The following is a 21,124-nucleotide window of genomic DNA, read 5'->3' on the forward strand; positions in this document are numbered from 1 at the left end:
TGTGCTGAAGAATATTCCATGTATGAGACACTGGTTTGTATATAGGAAAAATATAATTTGCTAAAAATTCATATTTTAATTCCCACTCCTCTAAGGGCAGTCTAAAATTTTAACTGACCTCACAGTTGTGTTGAACTGGTTTCCTCCTTGTTGGCTGTAACCCCATGATATTTTGTCTTGAAACTTTAAAAAACAATGTTTACATTCTTGCTGTTTCTATTTACACAGCTGGTCTTCTGACACGTGATCCACGAAGGAGAGAGAGAAAGAAGCCAGGACAGAAGGGTGCAAGAGCTAAATTCACATGGAAAAAACGTTAGTTCCTTTCTGTACCCTTTGTGGTGCTGTAAGTTAATGTGCCGTGGTATGTTATGTAGTTATGTACAGTCATGAGATGAAGAAATTTTTTGCTTAATACTATGCATTTTATTCTCCTTTAACATTAAAATAATATGCTATGGTATGTTATGCAGTTATGTACAGTCATGAGATATGACAAATTTTTATTCAGTTTGCATTTTTCATAGCTAACAAACCTTCGGTCTTAATAATAGGATCATTTTCTAGTGCTAGCTGGAAACTGGTTAAAAAATATCAAAGATTGTAAAACAAGGAATCTGTGGCATCTGGCAACTAATGCGTACACGAGGTGCATGTTGATCATCGACCAAGCTCAGAACCCCGTGATGTGCTAGTCTTTCTTTTACCACCTTGGAGTGGAGTATCGCTTCGCTCTCCTTTTCCAAGCCGGTTTTTTCATTGTAACATGCGGTTCTTTCTTTTTATTCAGCTCAGAAGTTCCGTAACGTCAAAGTTTTTAAGACAAGCCTTCCATGTTTGCAGTGTTGACCTTCACTGGAATAGATGTTTTCCTTTAACATTAAAATAATAGTTATGTGCCCTGAGGCTTAGCCATGCTTAGTACAGCTTTGCACCTGTGGATAAGACAAAAAACATTCAATGTTGAATTGGTCATAGAATAAAAAAACAACCAAAGAAATTTCAACTCTAGTTTGACAGCTCATAAGCCAGCCATTGATGATTTTTGTAGTACAGTACTGATATTTAGCTTCAATTTGAATTAGCAGTTTTAATTTTTCCATAGAGTAGCATTTGATGCTTTCCGTAACATATTTACTACTCAGAGCACAGTAATGTGCAGATATCTTACTTATTCTACAAGGGTTAAATGTGTTCTGTAAAACAATAGGCAAACCTCATACTTAAAGCATCTATAAACTAAGAGTACTGTCATAAATTTCACAAAGTAAGTTTCTAATTTGATTTGATTTATATATAGATTTTGGCATCATGCCAAGCACTGGGGCTACTAAGGCCATTCAGCACCGAGACAGAAACTGACAGTAAAAGGTTTGAAAGGTGTTACAGGAGGTAAACCTCACAGTTGCACTATGAAATAATTGTTAGGAGAGTAAGATGGATGAAAGACAACAGAGGTACAGTAAAAGGAATGAAAAAAGTTGCAGCTAGGGGCCTTAAGGACGCTGCAAAGAACCTTAAGTAATGTCTACATTATATCAAATGAGGTGCACTGATGGTACTAACCCCCCATGGGGAGTAAGTTTCTAAAGAAAGACAAACCAAGCATTTTCTGGGATTTTTTGCTGCAAACGAAACTCTCTCAATGCACTGTACGCTTATCAAATTCTGATTAGCTCTGAGGGGTCATATCGTTATAGATGGTATACATCATCTAATACCCTCTTGTTGAAAAATCTTAAGACACTTGAGAACAAGTTAAACTAAGCATAACCTTGAGATAAGGCCGAGAGACTTGGCAGTTCCAGCTGTGTTTACTAACCTCACTTACATAAATCAGTTAAGTATGACAAAACACCATTTTCATTGTGAACATTAATGATTGCTTTACATGCAACAGACACACTAGCAAAATGAACAACTCAGGAATTAGAACTTTCCTGGTCATTTCATGTGATGCTCCACTTACCTTTGTACTCTTTTACCATTTTGTTTGTAAGGTGGTTTTACTTTGCATGGAACCAGTGATTATTCAGCAACGGGACCGACAGCTTTACGTGACTTCTCAGTTTACCAGGTCTTTTTATATTTATTTATCAAGGCAGACATTACTACAGATAGCCTAAGCCATTTGTTCACTTTGGTTATATACTGCATCAGCATGCTTGTTAGGATACACTTGGCTGGGCTTATAGGTTGTTTGTAACTTCCCTTGAGAAAGGCCCCTTCTACTTCCTCTTCACTGGGATCAAGATTGTTTGCCCCAGCTTACTTGTGAAACCTTAAACTGCACAGTGGATGAATGTGCCATGTTTGGGCAGAAGGGCTCTTGGAAGAACCATACTCGATCTTCTGTGGATGCTTTGTCTGACCCTTCGGCTTTGGCTGTGACTGCTTACCAAGCTGTTTGTCAAAGAACTAGTTAATTCAGATGTTGCCTGTCATAGCTATGCTGCTTCTTCATATCTGGTTATGGAGCCACTACTTGGAGAAGAAAAGGAAGAGATGTTGAATCTCTGCTCATGATATTGCCTCCTATGCTTTGGAAGACTAACTTTCACATGAGGTCTTTGGGACTGACAATTTCTTCACTTGTTACCCAAGAGAAGGATGTTCCGACACCTTTACTTATCCTTCAGTTGCCTCTCCTATTGCACATTAACATGTGCTGATTTTTTGCAGGATATGCCTTCTTGGATCATCTGAAACACTAAGTCCTCCAGGTAATGAGCAACTCTGGTCAGGCACTGGCTCTTCTGTCGATGCCTTGCAGCTAACTTGACTTCCAGTTCCTCCTTTCCCTCTGACCCTGCTGTTGTGCTGCCTGCTCCCTTCATGTTTTGGCAAAATTCCTTTCATTGCTTAAGTGTTGTTGCCGTTCATCCAAGCCTGTTGTTATTGCTGCCAGATGATAACCCAATTGATTTCAGTCTTCCACAACCACGTTCTACAGTGGGTGTTGCAGCAGTTCTTCCCAGTGGGATTTTGAAAACTTCCTTGATCATCAAACTTAAGCTCTAGAATCAGTCAGCATGGAGATTAGTAACACTACACTCTGATGCGGTAGATTCTGGTTGCTTTAGTTCACTTGGTGGCAATAGCTGTTGCAAGCAAGTGAACTAATATGACAAATTTTAAATAATTCTGTATTTTTTATAACTGACAAACCTTCGGTCTTAACATTAGGTTAATACTAGCGCCGAGCTGGAAACCGGTAGAATAAAAACTTGTGTGACCCAGGGACTATTGGCATGTGTTCCAGGTCATGGGGCATTGTAGTTCCCAGAATGCCCTTGGCATCCCATGGCCTATCAGTTACTCTTCCTCTTTAAGTCTGTCAGGTGATTTGTGATTTCTCCAAGCCACCACCAGAACTAAGTCCAGCATGATAATGGATATTACACAAGAAATAGTAATGACTGCAAAGGTCATCATTGCTCTGAAAGTTAACATAACATTTAGCTTTTTCACAATGCAAACTCTATAGTCGATTCATTTAAGGTAGATTCTTGCGCCTACGAGACGTTTGTTTGGCGGCCTCTGATTGGCTGGTACCGGTAGGTAGGCCGCTCGCTCAGTCTCATCATTTCCTACTGTGGTTTAGAAAACTAGCAATATTATGTTTATATTTCTTCAATCAACTCACACTTTGCTCAAGATAGGAAAATTTTGGTTATACCATAGGATTCGGTATTAATTGTACTACTAAGTCATCTTTTCCTGAAATCAATAAGATAAAACACAAAGGAATTACGAGTAAAAGTGAAAGGAGAAGCATTTAATTCTTTATACCTGTTTTTATTTATCATCGGATTTTGCACCATTAACGCGATTAAGATAAAATAAAACTTGTGTTTTCATACAACAAATTCACCCTGAATACGCTGGTGCTTTCAGATTTAGGATGCGTGTAAAATGTGAGGAGAAAGTGGAGAATATGTCTTAATATGTTGCATCAGTAAATGATTCAAATTTGATGGTATTGCTGAGAGAATGAGATCTGCAAGGCGTTGTCGTCTCAAATAGAGATTTGAGTTGTCAATTAGCGATATAAAAGGTTGCAGTTTCGACAATATTTACCATGTTATATTATTAGATTTTCTGAAAATAAATACACAGTATTTCCATTATAACTGTCTAACATTTTAAATCCAATGTCATATAGTATGTCTTGGCATATCTGATAAGGAAAAAAATAATAATAATCAGATGGATGCATCTGGTATCGTTAGCTCAGACCCATGCGGCCGCGGGGAATTCAATCCAGCGAAGAAGTTGAACTCTGTGGAAAGACGACCGACCTCACACTCTTCAACTCAGCCTAAACTTTAATAAAGTTGTTTCAAGATATTTTCTCTTATTTTATTTTATGAATATATTTTCAAATGAAAGAGACATCAGAGACTTATTTGAGTGATATGAAATAATAATCTCAGTGAAATAATAAACAACAAATAATTAAGAAAGATTGACTTCCTATCATGCTGAGTCAAGTACGGCTGCAAAATAATAAGACATATTCTTCATTTTCTCTTCACATATTACACGCATCCAAAATCTTAAAGCACCAGCGTATTCAGGGTGATTTTATTGTATGAAAATAAAAGTTTTAATTCATCTTGATCGTATGACTTATTAAAAATCCGATGATAAATAAAAACAGGTGTAAAGATTGAAATTTTTTCTCTTCACTTTTACTCGTAATTCCTTTGTGTTTTATCTAATTGGTTTCAGGAAAATATTATTTAGTTGTACTATCAATACCGAATCCTTTGGTATGACCAAAACTTTATCATCTTTTGGAAAACGTGAGATAAATGAAGAAATATAAACATACTGCATGTTTTCTAAGTCACAGACGAAAATATGACACAATGAGCGAGCGGCCTACCTCCCGGTACCAGCCAATCAGAGGCTGCCAAACAAACGTCTCGTAGGCTCAAGAATCTACCTTAAATGAATCGACTATAGTTCACTGTACTATAAACTTATTTAAACTGAACATTTGGGCACAAAAAAATTAATGAAAATATACACAAGAGTATACTTACCAATCAACCATTAATTCCTTAGGGGTGAAAAGCATTATGTTCATGACACCTAAGCATAATTAACTTTGTGAGGAGACAATCCAAGAGCATTTATCACTGAAGTCCACTTACTGCCTAAGATGGCACCTGATGAGAAACATTTCATTCTGAATTATTCAAGTAAAAAGATAAGGTTTTATAAAAGTTTTGCATTTTACAAGATAAATGCTAAAATAAAATCATGAATAAATAGACAGAAAACTTTCGTAGGAATTTTGATTAAGAAACGACAAAGTAAGCTGTTAAATTTTTTATTAACTACTAAATAACACTACTGATACATGAAAATATTCTATGAGCACATTTTAGTAAAAACTTATATTAAGTGTAAAACCTGACAAATCAATAAGTTTTTAAAATGTTTACAAATGCGAAAATATATGAAATTGGAAATTGTGTACTTCTTGGTCTATCAAAATATATGATCCACAACTTTTGTTTACATATACAGGTCAAGTTTTACGTGTTTGGATAGTCTTTCTTTTCAATATAAGCATATTTTTATTTACTTCCAACTCTAACAGTCTTCATAAATATAAAAATGTGCCAATATTAAATGAAAAAAATTATCCAAAACATACTCTTAAGTTAAGTGCACATAAAGGGGCCAAAGCAACATCTTGCCTACAAACATGGAAAAGAATTATACTTCTGCCACTCTACGTATCTACTTCTTGAAAGCTTCAGGAGAAAGAGTGCCTTTAGCTATGAGCACTTCCCTCATTATCTTCTTCAAATAAGTAAGCTCTTGCTTCAGATTGGAACATTTTTTCTTAAGCTGTTTTTGTCTCTCCTCTTCTGCATGAATTTTTGTCATTAACTCATCGTCTTCCTGTTTCTTTTTTTGGCGATAACGAAGGGCAGCCTGTTTGTTTTGTTCTTTCTTTCGCTCCTTCCTACTCTCAGGATATGCAGAACCAGCCGAACTTTTGCGTTTAGATCTAATCTTACGTGGGGAGCGAGAATAGGTGTGCATTGCAGTCTCAATGTAGTCACACTCTACTTCTACTTCTTCTTCATCTTTAACAAAGGATGCAACTGACAAGTTGACTTCAAAAGCTGGAGATGCAATAGACAAGTTGTCTTCAATAGCTGGAGATGCAATAGACAAGTTGTCTTCAATAGCTGGAGATGCAATAGACAAGTTGTCTTCAATGGCTGGAGATGCAATAGACAAAGTCTCTTCTATATCAGATGATGATACTGATGAGCCATAATCAGTGTGTGAGACAGGTGAGGGAGAAGAAACTACTGTAACTTTCTCAGATTTGCAGGTAACTTCATTACCATAATACACTGGAGATACTAACTGATGGAATGAATAATCAACAGTAGACTGAGGAGATAAACTTCCTACTGATGGAACTGGAGATGGGATGCAAACAGGTGACAGGGGAGCTGGCATTTCCTGATTAGCACTATTAGCATTCAACTGTGACAACAATTCCTCCATTCCTGCTTGAACTAATGATGAATCTAAAGATTCAATCAAGCTAGCAAGGTGATTGGGCTCACGATTTGCGAGACTGACTAATTCGTCTAGAAGTTCATCTGCATTGTAATTTTGCAGATCATCAATTTGTTCAACTAAACCAGTGCTTTGGACACTGGTAGGCCTGTAAGGCTGCAAAGCCATCATCTCAGTAGTATTCTGGATTCCTGAATGTTCTACAGAAATTTTTGGTACTCTAACCTTACTTACACGCACTGAAACTTTTGAAGCAGAGGCTGCTGGCAAGATGGTGTTCTGGGAGAGACATTTCTCAGGCTGAAGTTCTGACAGGGGTACTAACATGTCATCTGGATTAATACTTAGACCATAATCTTCATCTGTATCAAGATATCCACCAAAACCTTGAGAACCGCAATCAACTTCCATCTGTTCAGGATGTCTAGGGACGATGGAGAGAATATCATCAGGGTGTACCATGATGTCACGACTTTCCATCCAATCAGGTAGGTCTGAAAATATACAACATTCACATAAAAATCCGAGAATGAAATCAATCAGGTATAAACATTTTAACTTACCAGCTAGTCTAATATCTCAATGTGTAGAGACCCAGAATATAAAAATCTTCAGAAACACATGATGCTATTACTAGTTGAAATTCAAATGTCTTATGCATCTGAATACACACACCATCTTTGTGTCCTAAATCAACTCTTGCATAGATAGCAAATAAAACTTCAATGACTGCAATTCATTATACTAATTGCTCTCTTAACATAACAGCCATTAAAATGGTATAAAAATATTACAAAATAAGTTCTTTTATAATAAGATTTATTTTTAAAATATTTATGATAGCTGTACTATTCCTGCGTCGACGGGAGGACGATTGAGTGAAAAGTAAAAAAAAATAATACGATTGTTTAGTCTAAACCGCCTATTCACCCATCCCTTTCAGATGGTTTGAGCATCTACTGTTTTCCATTCATTTTTCTCTGCTGTTCACATGAGTGGGGGGGTGATACATAATAAAAACGTAAGTATTTAAAAAAACAGATTATAAATATTTCAATTTTTCAAATGAATCTCACCTCTCTTATTATGATAGCTGATCCCTGCACTGGGCAAAGGTAGTGACAAACCATGAAATTCCACCAGGAATATAAGCCCACTACTTACCTAATGATTAGCATCCATCTGCTGGTACTGTTGCCAAGCAAGGACTATTCATTAGGTAGCAAGATGTCTGAACAATGCCGAGGTTCCTTGCTGGGGACACCACTCACACTGATGCAAGTGGGACATTATGATGGCAAAGAATGAAGGTTCTCATCAAATATTACCTTCATAGTCCCCAAAAATCTGACAATTTCCTAACTAAATTGGAAAAGGTAGAGAACATGCAGTCAACGGTTATCAGCGGGGGTCCCGTTCTTAGCGGGGTGCTATTAAGCATAAACCGCCATTAATCGAAACTCAGCAATTGGTGGTGAGTTTTGGTTCATGGTGCCTCTGTAAGGTATGTTATGATGCCATAACTCAATGATCAGCAAATTATGGCACAATCACCAAAACTCAGCCCATTATGGCGACATAAATTGCCGATTTTGACTAGCGCCATAAAACCAGATCACCATTAACCAAGTCCGCCAATAATGGGGGACTGCCTGTAAAGTATTCCAATGGTTCATGATACTTGTTCCCCAGCTGTGGAGGGGGGCAAAACATTTGAACTGATTTTTTATTCAAATAAAATCGTTTGCCCCTCACTACAGCAGGGAAACTCATATCATGAACCATTTGGGTACTTTACAGGCTGTTCCCCATTATTGGCGGACTTGGTTAATGGTGATCTGGTTTTATGGTTCATGATATGAGTTCCCCTGCTGTAGTGAGGGGTGAAAGAGCTCTGCAAAATTCATATTGGATTTCCACACCTCTCAAATAGTGCGAGGCAAATCCAAAGTTACGCCCCACTGTGATGCATTGACAACTTTCTCCAAAGAAAGTGATTGCTACTGCTACCACATCGTGGAATCTTACTTTAAGCTGGTGGTAAAGAATTGAGTCTAGATTGTATGTCCTTCTCTGACCTGAGCCTTGAACAGATAAGACATACCATTCTTTGACAAGGGTAAGTCAGGTTTCCCGAGGCTACAGAGAAAAAGAATTGTTGACATTCTGCCCGATTTCCCTAGTCCTTTGCAAATATATAGAGAGCTCTGACTGGACATAAGGAAGTTTCTTACACATCTGGTATCAAAAACGACAGAATGGGGATCATGCAAGAGCCAGGCAGAAGATGAGACTTAAAACCCTTCTTGACCCATAAAAGGGGCAGACAAGAAAGAACTGCTCCTTGGGTTTTATGCCAAGGCTAACAAAAACAGTCTTTACTGTCAAATCCTTAAGGAAAGTTGTGCTCAAGGGCTCAAATGGGTGCATGCATAAATATTTAAGCACCACATCTATATTCCAGCCCAGGGGTTAATTTGGAGACTTAGGAATATCAATTGAAAGAGGCAGATGGCCTCCTTAATATCCCTGTAAGACAAAATATCTAGGCCAGTATGCCCCAATACAGCAGCAACCATGGACTGATAGCCTTTAATGGCTGGTACTGAAATATACCTGTTGTTTGGAATTTGAAACTATCAGTATTCCCAACATATTTGTCAACTTTAAAAGAGGAGCACTTGCCCTAAGGCTCCCCTCTAAAGTGGATGCTAGAATCAGCCAATTGTCTGGGTACAGAAGCATCTGAATGCCTAACATGTAAGCCACTTGCCCAAATACAATAGGACTCTTGTAAAACTTGAAGAACTGAGCTCAGACGGAAGTACATTGCCCAAAACTGGTACCCCCTGCTTGAAAAACAAATTACAAATATTTCCTTGAAATTGGACATCCATCAAGTCCACTGATACTGTTCAATCAAAGACTATTTCCATAGCTACTTTTAGCCCACAAGTCTACTTCCTCTCACAGGGTCTAGAACTTGTTCTTGTAAGATACAAAGGAAACTCCAGAGAACTGGCTTGAGGAGGCTGGGAAGGAAGGGGATGCTGTATCCCTCCTACAGTACCTCAACCACCAAGGAATCTGCCTCCAGATCCTCCCAAACTGAATAAGAGGCTCAACCTTCCTCCTCTTGGGGGACTGGGGGCTTGATGTATCATATTACCAGGAGCTAGATTTCTAGATAGCTTGTGGCTCTTCCTGAAAGCCTGACTCGAGGGCCCTTATGACCTGCCCATTTGCCTGGGGGAGAATCTTGAAACTTGCATGAACTGCAGCTGCTGCTGCTGGCTTGGTTGTGTATGCCTAAATGTTTGAGAGCAATGCAACAAAGATCTGGTTTCTGCTTCTCAACCTCTTGCACTACTGTACCTAATGCTGAGGTGTCCAGTAATAAATGTAATGTCAATGATCTAATTAACAATACTATTAATTTTTGTTCACTTTTCACTCTATCATCCTTCCACCTGATGCAAGAACTCAGCTATAATAATAGAGTGGTAAGATTCATTTAAAAAAATTAAAAAAACTTTCAGTTGGCTATTATTACTATTAATTGAACAATGGAAAGACCCTTTTAAACTGGAGCATTATATTTATTGGCAAAAATTTTAACCAGTTCTTGTTTTTAGGAAACTACTGTGTCCCTGTGTCCTTAACTCTTAATGGACGGATACCCTCATGCCATTGATTTGGGGGAATCGAGCAGGAAAGAGGATCGCTTACTTACATAGGCCCTAAATTCACTAATGGCACCTTTTAGACTGGCTCAGCTCGCCAATTCTAGGTGGCTCATGACTTAGTTGTGTACACACTTGACTTCAAGGAGACACGCACTCTATCTCTCCCACATGACATCTTTTATATATTTGCTCATAAGTATACCAAAGAAAGTATACTGCGCTGGAAAAACACTTTTTTCTTACACCATGTGCATTTGCAAAGCTTCCTCCTTCCAGTTTTTTTTTTTAATTGGCAGACCTCAAAGTTTCCCTGGCCTGGGGTGCTGCATATTTTAGCCCGGTGAGCAGACTATTTCAATGGGCTTGATGTGGAAGTGAGGCAGAGCAATCAGTTCAATAAGTCCCTCCTGACTGGCATCAATCATCTTCTCTGATGACAGTTCACTAATGACTAGCTCTAGCTTGAATGAGTAACATATTTTGGAACATGCAAATTGAGACTCCTGACACCCATTCTGCTCCATATACACCTAGTCCATACAATCTTCATAAAGATGAAGCAGTTTTTGATGATTTGACACTTTGTTATTTTTTTAAAATTAGAAATGAGCAGAAAAAAGGTATTATCATTAGAAATGGCACAATTGAATAGCAAGTGGCCTAAAAGCAGTATTATACTTGGGTTTCAAGTAAAGAACTGTAATATAAAACTAATATACTGTCAGCAGAAATAGTGGGGTCACCATCATTGATACTGCCAACATATGTGATGCATGCTATTTCAACATCGTCTCTTGATTATACCTTCATCTACAGCATGTCCATTACTTAAGCTGTGCTGTTGAACAAGCATTTGCAATCCTAGTTAGCTGTGCCAATGACTGGCAACTCTGCCAACTTTAAACTTACTGCCAAAATTTAGTGAACAGTCCACCATGAATATGCCTTTGATATCTGTCAAACTTCCATTTATGATCCGACACAGCCTTCTCTAAACATTATAAGGATTCCTGAGATTTATCCTCCTAATATGAGAATTTTAAAGTACTGTTGCAAGGATAAAGCTTCACTTTCTGAACCTTCAAGTAGGGAACCAACTCATACCCTTCTCCAAATCTCTCTCAGCCTTTGGTTCCCTCAAACCAGCGGCCTTTCCGAGTCTGCTCTGATACACTACAAATGTTTTTCCCAATTCCTACAAGACAGCAACAAAACTACACTAACAAGTAAGGCTACATCTAGGGTCCCTCTGCCTTGACCTTCTAGTCTAAGGAAAACCTTCCATCATCTCTGTTATTCCTTGGGTTCTTGAGATGGCCAGGTCTGACTTGCTGAATAACAGCATGTTGCTGGTGGGCGGTTCATATGAAGAACTCTAAGTGCTGCAGGATGACACATCCTTGGGATCCTCAACTGGGTCTGTGATACATTTAATTATTGTACATCTCAGCTCCTCTGTGAAGTTCCAGGTGACCCTTTTGAGGGATGATAAGTTTGCAAACAAGACCAAGATATTCCATTAGTTAAAACAATTGTTGCATTCCATAAGGAAGTCATGTAATGGCTAAAGGTTGGCAGAGGCTGAGGTTGCAACTGCCTATGCAGGATGTTCAACATCTTTCTCTAAGAGACCAGTACCCATTTATGTGCATTCATTCTTCACAATCACCACTTGAAGAACTTGATAAGGAAGAGAGTGGTGTTGAAGAACTTGATAAGGAAGAGAGTGGAGTTGAAGGACCTCTCATCTTCCTTTTAGCTGCTGCTTTGTGAACTAATTGCCTTTGACTCTTTGGATCCAGACCTATTCCTGTGATTCCTGTCAGTCCTGACAAATGTCTCTTCAATGTTGAAGGGAGCCATCATCAAAGCTCTGCCAGAAAGGATGGGTTAAATCAGCAATGTACCACGTTAAAAAAACACTGGGGGGTTGAAACTGATACCAAGAGATCAACAACCTCAAGAACTTTGTTAGTCTGACTCTTCTTCAGGAACACCCAAATATGAGAGGAAACTGGTTCAGAAGTGAAACCTTGTTTCTCTAGACCTTGGGGGCCATTCACATCCCATCTATCCATCCATCCTCTAGTATATTCCTTTGTTGTGTGTTGGTAAAGGTTTCAGTTCAGGCTTTTTGTTTTTGACAACAGACCACCTTAGCTCTCCACTAGGGTTCTGGCAAGGTGGCAGCTTGAACTCATCATCTAGGACTCATCTTGGCATCCTCTGTAGAGTTAAAGAGGTCCCTTTGTTGGTCATGGAATTAAGGGTAAAATTAAGAGAAGTCAGACGTGTTTCCCATCCACTTGAACAAAGTGCTTTACCCTAAGGATTAATATTGTTTAGGAACCAGTCAGGCTCTTGAGAAACAAGATCCACAATTATCAGTATGTCATTCAGCCTTTTCAATGTCCTCTCACTGTGCTTTCGCACTGAGGCTTAGCTATATGCTGGTTTATTCTGTAACTACCAAATCCTTTCCAAATTATGATTAGGTTAGGTCCCTTATTTATTTTATAATATCTTTAAATTTAGTGCATTTAGGAGGCAATGAACAAGGTAAACAATAGAATTAAAACAAAAACTGAAAGTTGAAGAGGATTGGAAAATGCTGTATCAAAATGTTGACTAAACTAGTTTTATTGATGAATATTATAAATCAACCAATCAGTTGTTTGAAGCGACTTTAGCAAACTTTGTGGAGATGGAAGGGAACAACAAATTTGGGCGTTAGCACAAAAATGGTATTATACAGCACTAACCATAAAAAATGGTTTCACAAGTAATAATGTGCCACCATTCTTGCTATTACCTTGATTTGCAATTCATTAGTTTTCACCCACACATATTATTATTTATTTTGCCTCATTCTGTTATGTTGGTGGTGTGATTCCCACAACTGTAACTGTGCATATTAGCTTTCAATATTTCACTTATTTTGATCCCACGGATCTCTGTTCTTTAACTTATGGGTTTCCGTAATTTTCAGTTTCTGAAATTCCTTTAATTTTTGGAATGTGAATTTTCCTAAACTAAAGGGGGCTTATCTTCAAATTATTATAAAATGGTAATTTTTTGCCATTGCTTAGTATTATTAGTTTCAACTTATTTTTACCTATCTGCACGAATGGTTACCTTTGGTTTGGTTCTATAGTTCGGTCTTAGCATTTTTGTAATGTACATTACTTTTTGCTCCTAATAACATGACATAAGTTTTCTTTGTTCTGTGACTGGTATCTTCCCCCTTTTTTGTGTTTTCTTGGTAAGAAAATTTAATAAATATAATTATGCTATAGTGACTACTGAAAAATTATATGGGGTCACACAAAGTTCTGTAACATCTTAACGTTGGCCTTGGACAAGGACCTGCAATTGAATTGCTCTTTATGTAAGAGCTAACAGTGCCCCCTTCATAAAACTTGCTCCTTAGATCTCAGGATTGAAATGACACGCAACAAACTGGAACATCCACAAATACTTGAGTGCTGACTTAGGCACCTAGAATAATGGTGTATGAGGCTACAACAAAACTTGTTAGCAATGATGAGTAGCAAAACATTGATGTAACAATAATATTTGTCACCTCCACTACATTTATACAATAAGTATGGTCTACCACACCATTCTGTGAATGGTGGAACAGCCATATAGGCAAAGGTTATAAGCAATGAATGTCCAAATATTGCAATATTAAGTGCAAACAAGGGATACAAAGGAAAAAAGGCAAATGTGCTTGGGTTCGCTCGACAAAACATAAAAACGGGTTAAGCTGTGTTGGGGAAGGAAGACTACAAAGTGACTTAAACTGTAAATAAATGAAATGCTCAACTTTTCAGCGAGCAGTTACCTAAGTAAGATTCACAGTGCTGCTTTGTCAGATATACAGAAAAATATTTCCTATAAAAATAAATAAGATAATAGCCAAAACTCACCTGCGACATCATGGTTCAATCCAATGTTTGTGGCAGAAGGCAGGTAAGATGCATCTTTGGCCCCTAAGGGAAAATCCTGCTCATCCCTGGCGAGCCATGGGAGGCTGGATGAATTCCAGTTGCACTCCATCATGATAGAGGTTCGATCTACTACTTTGTGATCTGTAACTAGCTGGTGAAGTCACCAAGGTACTTAACGAAAACCTGAAACAAAAGCACACATTTTTAGTTTTCAATACACGTACCATCAAATGAATAACTCAAATTGTTTTGAGATATTCAACACTCATAAATTTAATTTCATCTGATATCACATTCCACACAGACAACTTAGATACAATAAATAATGCCTAAATTCTTTCAATATAAATTGGATGTTTATATGATCTATTTAATCTAACGCCAATATTACAGTGCATACTGTACACAGAACTTTCATGGTAGACAACTAGTACGTACTTCAGTTTTCTGACTTACATTTTGTTTGTGTAAATATTTGTTAGCATATTATCTCTATCAGTGCCTTTGTTTTCTCATTTTCTTATTTGCATCCAATATGGTAATTACCTTCAGAGGAACCTTGCTTTAAAATAATGACAATATCAGAATCCTAAGCCAAAAGAAAAAACTGGCAGATCTATAAAAGCAGGAGGCAAAAATATATGCAGATCACGTGGAAAGACTAAAAGAATACATAAATGAAATGTGCCCTACACCTACAATTCAATACTATATTGTAGTGCTCTTGTTTCCAACTTCATGACTGTACTGTACATATGAATACGGTGAATTTACATTCTGATTGTTTGCTAGTAGAATAAATATACCGTATACGGTAATTGATTGTTGGCTAGTAGAATAAATAACATTATTTGCCAGTAGAATAAATAGTTGATGCATCAGTGCATGCTGTTAATCAATGATAACCATATAAGCCTAATCAAGGATAAAACTTTTGCATGGAAAAAATGAGGCTGGAGCAAGTGGCCCCCTGAAAATAACGATACTATACTGATTAAAGAATTGCTTCCTGAGTGCGATGAGTTTTAGAAAAATCAGAAAATGCTTTTAGTAAGGTATTACCACAATTACTTTCAACATATTTGCTCTGCTAGAACACGGCTAATTCACTGCCAGAAATAGACAAGAAAATATTTTTCTCAACTGTTTGACAGAAGAGTACTTACATTCTGGAACCCAAAGAGGGGCAACATGAATGAAACAAAATACACTACACTCAATAAATGTCTAGATAGTTTCTGACAAGACTAACAAAAGGAAAAGGCTTTGGCGACTGTCGTCTCACTTTCTGGGGCTGGGGTTGTCAAAGTAGGGAGAGCAGCAGGTTCAGAGTAAGTCCAGATGTTGCTCCAATCTTTCCAAGTTGAAGACATGCCACATGCCACTTTTGATATACTACTATAATTCTTTAGGTATTACGTACGTAGTGAGGTTCATGTATGTTACCTAGAACAAGTTTTCTGTCAACTGCTCCTAAATGCCTGGAATGGTAACCAAACTATCAACAATACCACAGCAACCCCCTGACATTCCTCTAGGAGCTATTGTGGGACTTGAAAAATTTCAACAGAAGGATCAGAAAACCAAGATTAGAGAGCCAGTAACCCAAGGCCTTCCAACCTGCACATGCCAAAACTACCTCTTAAACTGTGATAAATATATGGATAAGTGGTATATATCGAATTGAAGCCTAAATACATACTGGTATATACTATAGACAAAACTTACTAGAAGGCCTCACAGACCAGGAATAGCTCAGTCCATACACCCTAGAAGATCTATTCTTAATTTCACCTATGCTTAAAATCAAATCTTGGAAACATTAACCTAATCCATCATGTTAAAATGATGTGGCCTCTCACTGCCTACATGGTTACTACAAAATCTGTTTTATTTAAACTGGCATACCTTCGATACTAAACCTACACACATTTGCTCCCAACTCATTCCTGGAATTGTCAGGAACTTTCAATTCAAAGCAAAATATGAAGGATGAAACTAGGAAGAAGGAAGAGGTGTCAAAGCAGAATGTCTGTGGTAGGAATCAGCAGCATTCCTTAATAATGAATTTGGTGAAACATACAACTGCAATGCAGCTGCCTATTACCAAAAGCATATTGTGGTAAAGGAAATACATAAAAAACTACATACTTTCATTAGAGCACAAACTTGTATGAAGTGTGGCAGTCTGCTAATGAAATTTTGAACGGGAATGAAAATAAACTAATTTCCTCCCAACAAACTAATGTGGTTAAACAAGGGGGGGCATGACAAACATATATGAAACCTAGCAAACAGGAGCAATCTGCAATAAAAAACATATCACAGAATGAGCCTTAACCTCCAAGACCCAAATTTGCATAAAAAAACAAACTTGTCATAAAAAAATATATATATGTATGTATGTATTGTGTATGTATATATATATATGTGTGTATGTATATATATATATATATATATTATATATATATATATATATATATATATATATATATATATATATGCCAGAAAACTGAAAGATTCTCTAGTTTCAATGCTAATAAATTTATGGAGTCTGACAAACTGCACATGAGAACTCTAAGGGAACCAGTTAATGTATCTGCTGAATCTTACAATTGTAAGTATTTACATCTTATGTCCGAAGTGGTAAGGCTTTTGAAGACAGCATTACTGTTTTTGGGTGATGTAAGAAAAATTACCATTAAGCATTTCAATGGAACTAGAGATCTAAACGTTAAGCTTACAATCTTCTTGATAAAATTAAGAACATATTTCTTGACAATTTAGAGAAAACCAAATATGTGAAGTACTAAGATTCCGTAAACAAGACTATACTATGCTAATGTAACTGACAAATGTTTGGGAACCTGTAAAAACTGGACTTGAAAGGGATGCCAGGAACATTATTTCTATGCTAAGCATCTAAACTTTCTATATGCATATGAATCTTATTCACACAGACTTTTCAACCCTTTCAGATTCTGATATTAAGATTTTGTTACAGCCATCAGTATACAATTAAAATTAAAAAATATCTTGCACATGGGCCTACAGCATCCTTTGTATGAGGAATGGGCCTACAGCATCGTTTGTATGAAGAACAGAACTACAGTATGCTGTAGCTACTGACCCTTACAATATATATTAGATACTATATAAATAATTTAACTTGTCATGGAAAGTTTGTTCAAAAACATTTGCCAATGGATATTATCATCTCAGCTTTAGCCCTAGCCAATTGGAGCCATTGTTTTAATGAGCCTTTTATTAGCGTTTGTATCAATAACTGAAAATCTTATTTGACAAATTGTTTTGACTATGAACAGTTCATTACAGGAATATCTACAGTATTTCAAAACTGACAAAAACACCCTACTGGAACACTGTAGTATTATTAGAGCTATGCAACTATGTGATCCGTTAAGACAGAAAAGATGCAAATACTTTAGAATAGAATATTTCAGACAACTCCCTCTCCTTTAGGAATACATATCAGACAGGGTATAGTTTTCCAAGCAACCAGTTATTACTTAGCCATTTTATTGTGATTTTCTATTTCTCGCTAACTTAAACATTTACTTTTCATGTGTATTTGTCAGTCAACTAATTACATTATTTGTCCTCTGTTTGCACAGCTTGGAAATAACTAGATGGATGGTCTTCAAGTCAGTCTAGCTACAAAGTTTGTGTGTGACAAATATATACTCCCTTGTTTATTGCAAGGTTACCAAAGGTTTTCTCAGAAGATACAGAATGTTCAAATTTTTTCTGAATTCCTGATGTACAAAAAATATAAATGACAATTTTAATCAATTTGTATTTTTCTTTGTTAACAAACCTTCGATCTCAATAGGAAACTGGTAAAAACAATAAAAAGATTGTAAAACAAGGCATCTGGCAACTCATGCACATACGTGGCGGATGTTTGGTCATCGACCATGCTCGGACTCTCATGACATGTCAGTCTTTTCTTTTACCACCTTGGATAGCAGAGCTTCTCTTTGCTCTCTTTTTCCAAGCCGGATTTTTTTTTATCGTAGCCTGCGCCTCAATTCTTTTTCTTTAGCCTAGAAGTTCCGTGGACGTCAACGGTTTTAGACAAGCCTTCCTTGTTGCTGTGTTGTGAACTTCCTTGGGACAGATGCTATTGCAGTAGATATTACTTTAACTCTGCATCGGTGATATGTGTGATAGGCTGGTCCATCTCCTAAGAGTACAGCCCCTTCAGAGAGACAGGACTCTTTACTTTGGTTTAGTGTTTTAATTTGAAAATATGTATATTGACATTTATGTTCTATGTATCTTCACCCATGTCTGGGGACTTAATAATGTTTTAGTCTTTCAGAACGTGTGTCTCAGGATGCTCGGGACGAATTTTAATAGCGGACAATTCGATCTTCCCCTCTACTTGCAGGGCCAGTCACGATTGTCATCTCGTCTCTTTCCGTCATTAGTAGGACTGGGGCGTGGGTGGTACGGCTCTCGTCCATCTTTTCCTTCATCCTCACATATAATTATTTTAATCTCTATCAGGTTACAATTGTCTTCCTGAGGGAGAATTTTTATTTATTTACAGGCTCTGAAGTTGTCAACCCTTTTTCTTGTCTGGAATCTGGCTGTCATTTCACCAATTATGACCTATGTATTTTTGCTGTGAAGAAGTGAGATTTTGAAATAGTCAATGCAGTTGGTGGTGTGTTCCTTGCTGTCATATAAGTCATCTTCTTCAGACGCCTCCGTGTCCACGGTTGATTGATGACCCTCCCTGGTACTCTCCGCACCTGGATTGGTAGGTTGGCATTCTTGACAAAGCCAGTTGATTTCCCCCTGCTGAACAATTCAATGTCGTTGTCGTCATGCGGGGACACCATCCTTATGGTTTGCTTTGAACATCGTTTACATATGATGTTCAACTGAGTAATGGTATAATTGTAATACTATTTTGTTTTATATTTTCTGAACTATTCAAAAGGTTCTCTCGCTCTTTGTGACGGTATCTGCTGTGTGATGTCATGAATGGGCTGTGATGTCGTGAATGGGCATGTGACATCATGGGTTCTGCCGAATGCATAGTTGGCACTGCTCCGAGGATTGCTTTCTCCCCATATTTCTCCGACAATGGCTTATTTTATTTTTTATTTTTATAGCTCTTGCAATTCTGGAAAATTCAGTAAATAATTCTTGGTTCATATAGAATTGGTCACTATCAGATAACTAATTTTTTAGGCATTCTGAGTCAATTTAAAGTTGACTGGAGATGTTTTTAGAATGAAGTTAACCCAAATAATGGTTTGAGGCTAGACTCATTGGTGGTATGGCATCATTGTAAGAATGCGAAAATGATGTTACCTGTTCATAGGAAGTATGAATGTATTTGCCAAATTTTAGTTTTCTGGTGGCATTAAATATCCCACCAAAAGGAATTGCTTATTTTCATCTAAAGTTTTTCATTAAGTTCTGAACAGCTAGTGTAAGAAGTCAAAAGTCATAAGCTCCAGCAGCTTCTAGATTAAGAGATTACAGAGTCATAAGCTACAAAAGGATGCTGGCAGGAGAGGCCAGAGTCATAGGGTACCACAGGCTGATGGCATAAGCAGTCAGACTCGTACACTATCAAAAGCTGCTGGTGTAAAACATCTGTTATAGTCTGTAAAGGCTGCTGCCATAAGAGGTCCAAGTCATACCCTACTGTAGGCTGCTCACAAGAGAGATCAGCCATAGGATATAGTTGGCTGCCAGCATAGGAGGTCAAAGTCATGGAATAACATAACAGGTCAGTCACAGGCTATCATAGGCTGATGGTGAAGGAGTTGAGTCATGGGCTAATGCAGGCTACTGTCATTTGAGGTCAGTCATGGACTAATGCAGACTACTGTCATATGAGGTCAGTCATAGACTATCTTAAGCTACTGGTGAATGAGGTCAGAATCACAGGCTACTGGTATAAGAGGTCAGTCATGGGCTGACAGGGGGTACTGTCAAGAGAAGTCAGATTCTTGGGCTGACAGAGGATGCTGTCAAGAAAGGTCAGAGTCGTGCTGACAGGGGCTGTGGTTGAGAGGTCAGGCTGCTGGCAAAAAAGGTCAGATTAATAGGCTATAATAGGCTGCTGGCATAACAGGTAAGTCACAGGCTATTTGAGGCAGTTGGTGAGAGGTCAGTCATGACCTAATATAAGCTGCTTTCATAAGAGGTCAGTCATTGTCAATCATAGGCTGCTGGTGTAAGAGATCAGAACCATAGGTTAACTTAGGCTGCCATCATGAGAGGTCAGAGTCATAAGCTATCTTAGGTTGCTGGCATTTGAGGTCATTGTCATAGGCTGCTGGCTGGCTTAAGATGCCTATTACAAGTTGCTGCAATATGAGGTTAGGGTCATGGGCTGGTTTCTAGTTAAAACATCCCCCTTCCAAAACATCTCCCCAGATTAGATATTGAACAATTGGCAGCTGGATCTTCAGAGCCATATAAGTCATCTTCTTCAGATGCCTCCGTGTCCTTGGTTGATTGATGATCCTCCCTGGTACTCTCCACACCTGGATTGGTAGGTTGGCATTCTTGACAAACCAGTTGATTTCCTCCTGATTCTTCACTGCGCTTCTATAATCTTCTCTTGAAATACCAGTGTTACAGACTCGGTGCTGCCATCTGTTGCATTCGCTGCACAGCAGTCCTTCCCATCTTGGTTGCACAGTCTTCTTACAAAAGATGCATGAATCCATGGATGGGTTTTCTTGATGTATTTCTTTTGTCATAATAGCTCCAATAGAAGTCTTTGTTTGTATCTGTTTGTATGGTGTTTTTACATTGCATGGAACAGTGGTTATTCAGCAATGGGACCATCGACTTTGCGTGACATTCAAACCACGTCGAGAGTGAACTTCTATCACCAGAAATACACCTCTCACCCGTCAGTGGAATGCCCGA

The 21,124-nt window shown here is 37.8% G+C and overlaps 2 protein-coding genes across 2 annotated transcripts in view; one reads left to right on the forward strand and one right to left on the reverse strand.

The window, feature by feature from the left end:
- The window catches only part of LOC135203112 (small ribosomal subunit protein uS9m-like), a 140,888-nt gene extending 140,471 nt beyond the window's left edge, over window positions 1–417 (forward strand). Inside the window, exon 9 of the mRNA XM_064232745.1 lies at window positions 229–417. Within this exon, the coding sequence (XP_064088815.1) occupies window positions 229–320 (92 nt within the window). The 3' untranslated portion in view covers window positions 321–417. The remainder of the gene's footprint in view (window positions 1–228) is intronic.
- Window positions 418–5,671: 5,254 nt separating this feature from the next.
- LOC135203113 (uncharacterized) overlaps window positions 5,672–21,124 on the reverse strand; it is a 16,890-nt gene continuing 1,437 nt past the window's right edge. The window contains exons 2-3 of the mRNA XM_064232746.1: window positions 14,177–14,380; window positions 5,672–7,052 (exon numbers count right to left, since the gene is read on the reverse strand). Of these exons, the coding sequence (XP_064088816.1) occupies window positions 5,758–7,052; window positions 14,177–14,309 (1,428 nt within the window). The 5' untranslated portion in view covers window positions 14,310–14,380 and the 3' untranslated portion in view covers window positions 5,672–5,757. The remainder of the gene's footprint in view (window positions 7,053–14,176; window positions 14,381–21,124) is intronic.

Source organism: Macrobrachium nipponense, chromosome 33, assembly GCF_015104395.2.
Source record: "Macrobrachium nipponense isolate FS-2020 chromosome 33, ASM1510439v2, whole genome shotgun sequence".
Lineage (NCBI taxonomy): Eukaryota > Metazoa > Arthropoda > Malacostraca > Decapoda > Palaemonidae > Macrobrachium > Macrobrachium nipponense.